Source organism: Nicotiana attenuata, chromosome 8 (assembly GCF_001879085.1).
Source record: "Nicotiana attenuata strain UT chromosome 8, NIATTr2, whole genome shotgun sequence".
Taxonomy (NCBI): Eukaryota; Viridiplantae; Streptophyta; class Magnoliopsida; order Solanales; family Solanaceae; genus Nicotiana; species Nicotiana attenuata.
In genome coordinates this window covers 44,170,162-44,179,571 of record NC_031996.1, presented here as the reverse complement: position 1 = coordinate 44,179,571, position 9,410 = coordinate 44,170,162, and the positions used below count along the sequence as shown (strand labels likewise).

The following is a 9,410-nucleotide window of genomic DNA, read 5'->3' as shown; positions in this document are numbered from 1 at the left end:
TCTCGAATTTAATATCAAAATTAATTATCTCTTATCCCTCGTACCAACGAGTCTTAAATATTTTTGTAACTATGAATTATTTCATTAAAAATATTAAATGATTTTAAATATAAAAAATTTCATTCTTTTAGAAAAGACGAAAAAAAGGAAAAAATATCTCCTAAATTAGGACATAAATATTCAAGAAAGGGAGAGAATAATTAATCTTGTGCTCTTACCTAAAGCTACTTTATTGCACCCTCTTTATTACTATATAGTGTACGTATTTAATAGGATTATTAAATTATTAAATTGCTCTGCGATCTTCCACCTCTCTCCTTCTACCACTTACCTTCGACGCCTCAAACTCCAACACCTCATTATCTTCTCCATTCTTTTACTCTAAAATATCACGTCTCCCTTCTTTTACTTTACACATTATTTACCCACTTTTGCTTCTTTTTAATTAATTAATCAATGGACAAACTTAGAAAATCCTTTAAATCTCTTTCCCCTGATAATACTATTAACACTTCTTCACAGTCTGAAGAAGAACTCCAAGTTCTCTTGAACCAAACTGAAAAACCAGAAAAAACCAATTTTACTATGACTTCTTCTTCCCCTGCTATGGATACATCCGATGCCATGGACGTTATCGTCAAAATTAACACCAGAGAAACCCCAAAAGGTCTTAAAGACACTGAATTTTCCTCTTCTTCAAAATCCCAGTTCAGTAAAAATGGTGGCAACAGTAACAGTAAAACGTGGAGAGATTCCAGTTATGATTTTACAAATGATGATGTTATGAAAGAACAATGGAGCAGGAACAAGGATTTTGATTTTGTAACGGAGTCGCCGTTATCTAGAGTTAATGAAGAGAGTTCCAACAACGGCGGCGGTGTTCTTACACCGAGGGATGTTAAGGTTTCGTTTAACGACCACCTTAACGAAACAAAACGCCGCCGTTCTAATGCTAGTGGTGGAGAAGCCGGAGTACAAGACGAAGTTTTATTATGCAGTTCCACCTCTTCATTCAGGTCAAAATCTAGTCTTTTGAAAACGAAGACAAAATCAAGATTAATGGACCCACCTGAACAAGATCATAAGTCTCAGAAGATTACAATGAAATCTGGGTTCTTGGGAAAAGGAAGTGAAATTGATGAAGAGGATCCTTTTTGGGATGAGGATTTACCTGAGCAATATAAGAAGATGAAGTTCAGTACATTGAGTGTTCTTCAGTTGGTAAGTTTGATTTTGATTATTGCTGCTTTAGTTTGTAGTTTAGCAATTCGAGTATTAAGGGAAAAGAGGATCTTTGAGCTTGAATTGTGGAAATGGGAGTTAATGGTTTTGGTGTTAATTTCTGGGAGATTGGTTTCTGGTTGGTTGATTAGGATTGTGGTTTACTTCATTGAGCGTAATTTTTTGTGGCGAAAGCGGGTTTTGTATTTTGTTTATGGATTAAGGAATGCAGTGCAGAACTGTATTTGGTTGAGTTTTGTGTTGATAGCTTGGCAATCTATTTTTGATAAGAAAGTTGAGAGGGTGACCCATGGGAAGGTGTTACCTTACGTTTCTCGCGTTTGGGTGTGTCTTTTGGTTGGTACATTCATTTGGCTGCTGAAAACCCTACTTGTAAAGGTGCTGGCTATGTCGTTTCACGTTACTGCATTCTTTGATCGGATTCAAGAATCTTTGTTTAATCAGTACGTGATTGAGACGTTGTCTGGGCCACCATTTGTTGAAATTGAGAACGAACAAGAGGAGGAGGAGAAAGTTATGGCCGAGGTGCAGAAGCTTCAGAATGCTGGAGCTACATTGCCTGCTGATCTAAAAGCAGCCATATTACAGAAGAGACCAATTGGAACAGCACGGACGAGTCCCCCGTCTGCTATTGCAAGGAGTCCTGTTTTCTCCAGGGTCTTGTCGAAGAATGAAAAGGAAGAAGAAGGGGGTATCACTTTAGATCATCTGCATAGGTTGAATCAGAAGAACATTTCAGCTTGGAATATGAAAAGATTGACAAATATTGTTAGGAAAGGGGTGCTGTCAACTCTGCATGATCAGTTACAGGAATCAACAGATGAGGGTGAATCTGTAGAGATCACAAGTGAAAAACTGGCTAAAGTTGCAGCCAGGAAGATATTTAACAATGTGGCTAAGCCTGGCTCCAAGTAAGTTATTTCCTCTGGAAAACAAAGTTTATTGCTCCTTATTGGAACCAATATACCTTTTAATCTGCCAATATTGTTGCTCTTAAGTTCCTATGTTTGGATTTGCATACATTTCTTGCATTATGAATACCTTGTTAATTATTCAAGCAGCATTAAAGTGGACGAGAAAGAGAGCTTTAGACGTATGCCCATTATTTCATTCTGTATTGTTTTATGCTTGCTCCGTCAGTGCTTGTTGAGTTCTTTTTTTCGGTTTCGCATAGTGGGGTTGCTTTCATTAGTCCATGCTTTTAAAGGAGAGTGATGCTCTTGCATATGTATGCTACATACTGTCATTGCAGCTTTTCTGTTGAAAGTTTTAGTATCTCGGGCTAATGTGCTGAACCTCATTGTGTTGTTCGCTGAGTCAAAATCAGCAGGCCAATGATAAGTGCCTGTTATCCTGAAAACTGAAGCGAAATATTTTGCCTACAAGTCCGTTATATTCCAAGCTTTTATGCTGTTACATCATCCTACTTTTCCTTTATCATTTGCTTACTTAATGCATACTCTGGGATTGCCGTCAGGTTCATCTATCTGGAGGATTTTATGCGTTTTATGAGAGAAGATGAGGCTCTGAAAACAATACGCCTCTTTGAAGGTGGAACTGAAGCCAAAGGTGTCAGTAAGGGGGCTTTAAAAACTTGGGTGGTGAGTACAATTTCCCTATATTCTCCATGAAGTTTTGAAAAAGCTTACAGTTTCACTTTTTTCGCTTAATAGGAATATGCATTAAAGGAAATGTAGCTATTTATGATCTTCAAACTCATTTCAAGGCATTGTTTACAAAATGAATGAAAGATGTCTTAGTTTCGAAAAACGCATTTTCATTATTTTTACATTGTATTGGTGGATATTGGTGTGTGAAGTAAGAGTATCCAGAGAATCTAATATGGTTGTGTTAGATGAATATAGCTGAATGAATTTGAACTAAAACTAAATGGAAGATTCTGAATATTTACTATGTACTGGGTAGGGGGAGCATCCGTTCGTACAACTTGATTGATAGGATCGACACTTGAGGTAGTAAATTTTTCTTTTTGCTTCCAGGTGAATGCATTTAGAGAACGAAGAGCTCTTGCTTTGTCTTTGAATGATACAAAGACTGCTGTGAAGAAACTGCATCATATGTTGAATGTCGTTGTGGCAGTTATCATAGTGGTCATTTGGCTCCTTATACTGAGAGTTGCCAACACACATTTCTTGGTTTTGATGAGTTCCCAAGTTCTCCTGGTGGTATTCATGTTCGGAAACTCAGCCAAGACAACCTTTGAGGCAATCATTTTTTTATTCGTCATGCACCCATTTGATGTAGGTGATCGTCTTGAAGTCGAAGGAGTTCAGGTGAGAAAGTCTTTTCCACTTTAAAACAGTTGATCTGACTGTATTATCATTTATGTAGTAGTAAAAAAAACTATTGATGCTTGCGTTCCAGATGATAGTAGAAGAGATGAATATATTGACGACAGTTTTCCTGAGATACGATAACCAGAAGATCATCTATCCAAACAGTGTCTTGTCCACAAAGCCCATAAGTAATTACTATCGCAGTCCACACATGGGAGATGCAATTGACTTCTGCATTCATATTTCCACTCCTATGGACAAGATTGCTGCAATGAAGGAGAAAATCACAAGGTATCTGCAAAGATGCATCTCCTTTTTCTTATTACGTACTTTATTTCAATCTTGGCATGCCCTCCTTTATTCTTTTATGACGCAAAACACCAGAGGAATTGGGATATTCGTATTCTTTGAAACATTACTACTACTGGGTGGCAATAAGGATCTCAAATTTGTATCTTGTACTATGACTTTATAACTTCATTGTAGTTTAACCAGTTGAAGCAAGTTACTTCCTTTGCTTTCCAATTTACCAATTCATTCTTTTGAACCTAAACCTAATAGTGTGAAAAATCTTCACATTGTCAGTAGATACATTTCACTTTGTATCCAAGCACAATCAAGAGAAACTGATTAATGTTTCTTGCATTTTTGCATATCTCATGAATTGCTTTTGCAATGGCAGGTTTGTCGACAACAAGAGCGATCATTGGTATCCAGCTCCATTGATTGTAATGAGGGACGTTGAAGACTTAAACAGGATACAATGGTCAGTGTGGCTTTCGCATACAATGAATCACCAAGATATGGGAGAGAGATGGTCAAGGAGAGCTCTTTTGGTTGAAGAGATGATAAAGATATTCAGGGAGCTTGATATTGAATACCGTATGCTGCCTCTTGATGTCAACGTTCGTAACTTGCCACCATTGCCATCAAGTAGAGTTCCCTCTAACTGGACAATTTGTGCTTAGTCGATCTTAAGATGACTGAAATGGTTGCCGGAGCTATCTGATGTGGGGTGAATGCCAGTGAACTAGAAGCAGATTCAACGTATAAGCAGCAGGTGGATGAACTGGACACATACTCATCCTCTCTGATTCGAGCTATATACTTAGAACAACAACAACAACAACATACCCAATATTATCCCACACCGTGAGGTCTGGGGAGGGTAGTCTGGGGAGGGTAGTGTGTATAGAAAATTCAAAGTTGAATGTTAATATCTTTTAAGTGGTGCAATACCTCATGCTTATTATAGATAGTTATCTGTACTTAGTTTTAAATACAGTCAAACTCTTAGTTATTCTCTATATTAGCAGTTCACTATAACATCCAAGTTTTCTTTGGAACCAATATTTCGTATTATGTCATACCATTTGTTCTCTACAACAGTACTTCACTATAGCAGCCAAAAATACTTTGGAACAAATAAGGTATTTGATGAGCAACAAATAAGGTTATAGAGAAGTTCGACTGTATTCCATGATCAATAATCGGTTTCCCTGGTTCAAGGTTTTCACCTTCATAAATGAAGTGCATCAGTTCTACTGATTACCAATTTTTTGAGTAGGGGCTTCTAGAGTTGGTTGACCAAAATGAGAATCCTAAATTTCATTGCCAAGGTTTCTTTTTAGTCCATTCGTATATAGTTGCATGTTTAGTGTACAAAAAATGAACCCATTTAAAAAATCCCAGGAATATTGATTACTGTGGACAGGGGCGGCTCAATCGATATGGTGGCCTAAAGCCAAACCTTAATAAAAGGCCTAAACTATATTCAATAATTTCTTTTTATATTTTTATGTGAAATAGTTTAAAAACCTTTCTATCTTTTATATATAAGGAAGAATAAAAAAGAATATGCAACTCAAGTTATTCAATACCATTGTTATTTGGCAAGAAATGATATATAGTATGAGGAGAAAAAAAAGAGAAGTTGATTTTATAAAGAACATGAATTAAATTAACTGTATATTGAAGATAGCAAAAAATACTACAAATTTTTTCCTTTTCAGTCACTTGTTGGCTTGACTGCCTTCCAACTAAGAAGTGAGAACTAAAATAACATGTGATTTATGTGAGAAAAAATGAACGAGTTAGAGTAGTTTTGATTACAAGATACGTGTCACTGAATTACTACATCTACTTGTGATAAAAATTTAATTATACAAAATTTATTTTGTTAGTTAAAATAGCACGGTATAGCCAGTTTTCGGACTGGTCATTCAAAAATAGCCAGTGTTTACCAAGTCAATGAAAAATAGCCACTATTTTGCTGCAGCAGAGACCGGTCCAGCATAATATACTGGAGTTCGATGCACCTGTGTATGAACTCCAGCATATTATGCTGGACTGGTATACTTTGCTAGCTCCAGTATAATATACTGGAGACTGGAGCACCGGTGCTCCAAACTCCAGTATATTATGCTGGACCGATATACTTGCTGGAAGCCTGGAACTCCAGTATATTATCCCGGAGTTCTAGTGTACTTATGCTGGAACTCCATCATATTATGCTGGAGTTCCAACATACTTATCTTGGAACTCCAGTATAATATAATGGAGTTCAAGTATACTTATGCTGGAACTCCAGCATAATATGCTGGCGTATTTTTCGGGTTTTGAACAGTATTTTCGCTCAGATTTATCTTTACATGAAAAGTGGCTAAATATCAATTACTTTTGAAACTGGGCTATTTTTGAACGACTAGTTGTAAATCTGGCTATTTTTGAATTTCACGCATTTTGTCGTATAGTAATACCAATTTTGAGGCCTTAAATTATTGGGGGCCAAAAGCAAGTGCTTGCACTTGTTAAAATATCATGGTATAGCCAGTTTTCACACTGGTCAATGAAAAATAGCCAGCGTTTATCAAGTCAATGAAAAATAGCCACTATTTTGCTGCAACAGGGACCGACCCAGTATAATATACGGGAGTTCTGGTGCATTTGTGTACGAACTCCAGCATATTATGCTGGACCGGTATACTTTGCTAACTCCTGTAAAATTTGCTGGAGACTAGAGCACCAGTGCTCCAAACTCCAGTATATTATACTGGACAATTATATTTGCTGGAACTCCCGTAAAATTTGCGGGAGTTCCAGCATAATTATGTTTGAACTCCCGTAAAATTTGCGGGAGTTCCAGCATAGTTATCCTGGAACTCCCGTAAAATTTACGGGAGTTCAAGCATACTTATGCTGGAAATCCCGTAAAATTTGCGGGCGTATTTTTCCGAATTTTGAACAGTGTTTTCGCTCAGATTTAAAGTGGCTAAATTTCGATGACTTTTGAAACTTGGCTATTTTTTAACGACCAGTGGTAAATCTGGCTATTTTTGAATTTCTCCCGCTTGACTTGCTTTAGGCTTGAGCCCACGCTGACTGTGGATGATTATAATGTCCTTGTATCCGACCTAAATGCCAAAATTATTGGGAGAAATTTAAAAATAGCCATATTTATAACTGGTCCTTCAAAAATAGCCCAATTTCAAAAGTAATCGAAATTTAGCCACTTTTTATGTAAAGATAAATCTGAGCGAAAACACTGTTCAAAACCTGAAAAATACTCCAGTATATTATGCTGGAGTTCCAGATAAGTATACTTCAACTCCAGCATATTATACTGGAGTTCCAGGATTGTATGCTGGAACTCCAGCATAATATGATGGAGTTCCAGCATAAATACACTAGAACTCCAACATAATATACTGGAGTTCCAGCAAGTATATTGGTCCAGTATAATATACTGAGTTTTTTGGAGTTCATACAAAAGTGCACCGAACTCCAGTATATTATGCTGGACCGGTCTCTATTGCAGCAAAACGGTGGCTATTTTTCATTGACTTGGTAAACGCTGGCTATTTTTGATTGACCACTCCGAAAATTGGCTATATTTTTAACAAAATTATTTCGGCTTTGTCCAGCTGAAAATTACGTGCAAGTCATGTCAATATACTTTCTTTCCAATTTATTTGGTACAATTTTCTATTACTCCATTAAAAACTGATATCGTATTTTTTTTTATATTTGAAAGTAATTAAATATTTTAGTTTATTCTTAATGGTAAATATTTATAGCCACATAAATTTTATATTATTAAAAGGAGAGGAAAAAGTCCTCTCCTTAAGCCAAATGGCAGCCTTAAAATTAGCCACATATAACATATTAACTAATAGCTAATTCTGCCATATGGTATAACCAGAATTAAAAATTTTACTATATAATACTTAAAAATATTTTTAATAAATTTAAATAATTTAATAATATCGAGTATTAATTTAAATAATATAAATATTTATATCAACATAATAAAATCACACATTGATCCATATTATATTAAAGGATATAAATGGATACGATATATTTTTTTGGTCAAAATGGATAATGATATTAAATAGAGATTGAAAGTTAGTGAAGCCCACAAGAAAACATGAAATATTGTATATTAGGTAACGTAATAGTAATAATTAAAAAATTAAAAATATTTAATATTAGAAATTGAAGGAAAAGATGATTTGAATTTGAGATTAATTAAAATTATGGTAAAAATTCTCAAACTCTGGATAGGACCACAAAATTAAAATTTTAGTGGATAAAGAAAATTAATAATTATATAACAAATAAATATTTTAAGAATACAAAATAAATGTCTCATGTAGGTGATTTAGTAATGAAAATAAAAGTTAAATTTGTATCCTGAAACTAAAAGAGAAAGAAAATTTAATCACGTGATATAAAAATAACTATAAGAAAATACAATAGATTTATAATATAATAATTAAAAAACTTATATATTAATATTTTAGACTAATTCAGAGTTATAACTTAAAATAAAATGTGATACTACTTATTTTGATTATATTATAAAATATTAATATACAGAACTAATTAAAATTTCACAATAGGGGTAAGAATGTATAAAGATGAAAATAGAGATACTGTAAGAATATTTATACTTTGAATTAATCTAAAGATAAGTATATTAAATAAGTAATTAAATAACACTAAAAAATATTATTTATAGATTTAAATGACAAAAGAGCTCTGAATAAGAGGATAAAAGTATATAAATACATTGATTTTAGGAAAAAAAAATTTATATTTATATATGATTATCAAAAGGGTAATAAACAAGATATTAAGTCAATTGGTAAGCTAATAAAAGATCACATGAAAATATAACAATATTAAGTAATGAATAATGTAGCAACTATAAGCAAAGATGAAATAGATATTTTGTTTTTGGTAAAAATGTGGAAGGATAAGACTTATTCGATTTTGAGGAAAAACATAAAGTGGTAGTTGTTAGACCAAAAAGTGCTAAGCCTTTTAGTTAAACTAATTAATGATAAAATAGAGGGTAAATCTCAGCCAAACATAATCGGCTTTAGATCCAAGCATAATGAATACTAAGATCAAATAGATCGAGTTTATACAATATTTCTTAGGATGATTGGAAGACATTAACTGTAAATAATAAGCTTACATATTTGATATACTGTTCTGTAGTTGTAAAAGCAACGAAGATAAGGAAGTAATCTCGTTGATAACTATGAGATCCAGCTTTATTGATTCAACAATGGAGATTACATAGATTTGTAATCCAAAATCTTGACTTCTTCCTTTGTTCCTTGGAGGTCTCTCCCGTATCTTCTGTTTCTTCTCCTTATTGCTAGATCCCCCCTTTTTTCTGCTTTACCCTCCTTATATATATATTGTCAATTTTCCCTTTCACCTAACGGTTCTTGACTGCATTCTTCCTCACTCGCCCAGTGTTACGTTCTGCTGTGTAAGCCTTCCGATGGCTCGATCTCGACAGTGGCCGAGATACTCGTCGCCATTATGCCTCGTGGGCACGACCATGGCTTGGTC

The 9,410-nt window shown here is 34.4% G+C and overlaps 1 protein-coding gene across 1 annotated transcript; it reads left to right on the top strand.

The window, feature by feature from the left end:
- Positions 288-4,906, top strand: LOC109231366 (mechanosensitive ion channel protein 6-like). Its single transcript, XM_019397012.1, has 5 exons — positions 288-2,153; positions 2,720-2,843; positions 3,243-3,536; positions 3,628-3,830; positions 4,222-4,906. The coding sequence occupies exons 1-5, from the start codon at positions 457-459 to the stop codon at positions 4,505-4,507; spliced, it is 2,604 nt and encodes an 867-aa protein (XP_019252557.1). The 5' UTR covers positions 288-456; the 3' UTR covers positions 4,508-4,906.

What these genes read in the sequence shown, in the direction of transcription:
- LOC109231366 (XM_019397012.1), top strand. Translation starts at nt 457, where the DNA reads ATGGACAAACTTAGAAAATCCTTTAAATCTCTTTCCCCTGATAATACT. An exon ending in TTGAAGTCGAAGGAGTTCAG is followed by an intron (nt 3,537 to 3,627) that starts GTGAGAAAGTCT and finishes CTTGCGTTCCAG; the next exon opens with ATGATAGTAGAAGAGATGAA. An exon ending in ATGAAGGAGAAAATCACAAG is followed by an intron (nt 3,831 to 4,221) that starts GTATCTGCAAAG and finishes TTGCAATGGCAG; the next exon opens with GTTTGTCGACAACAAGAGCG.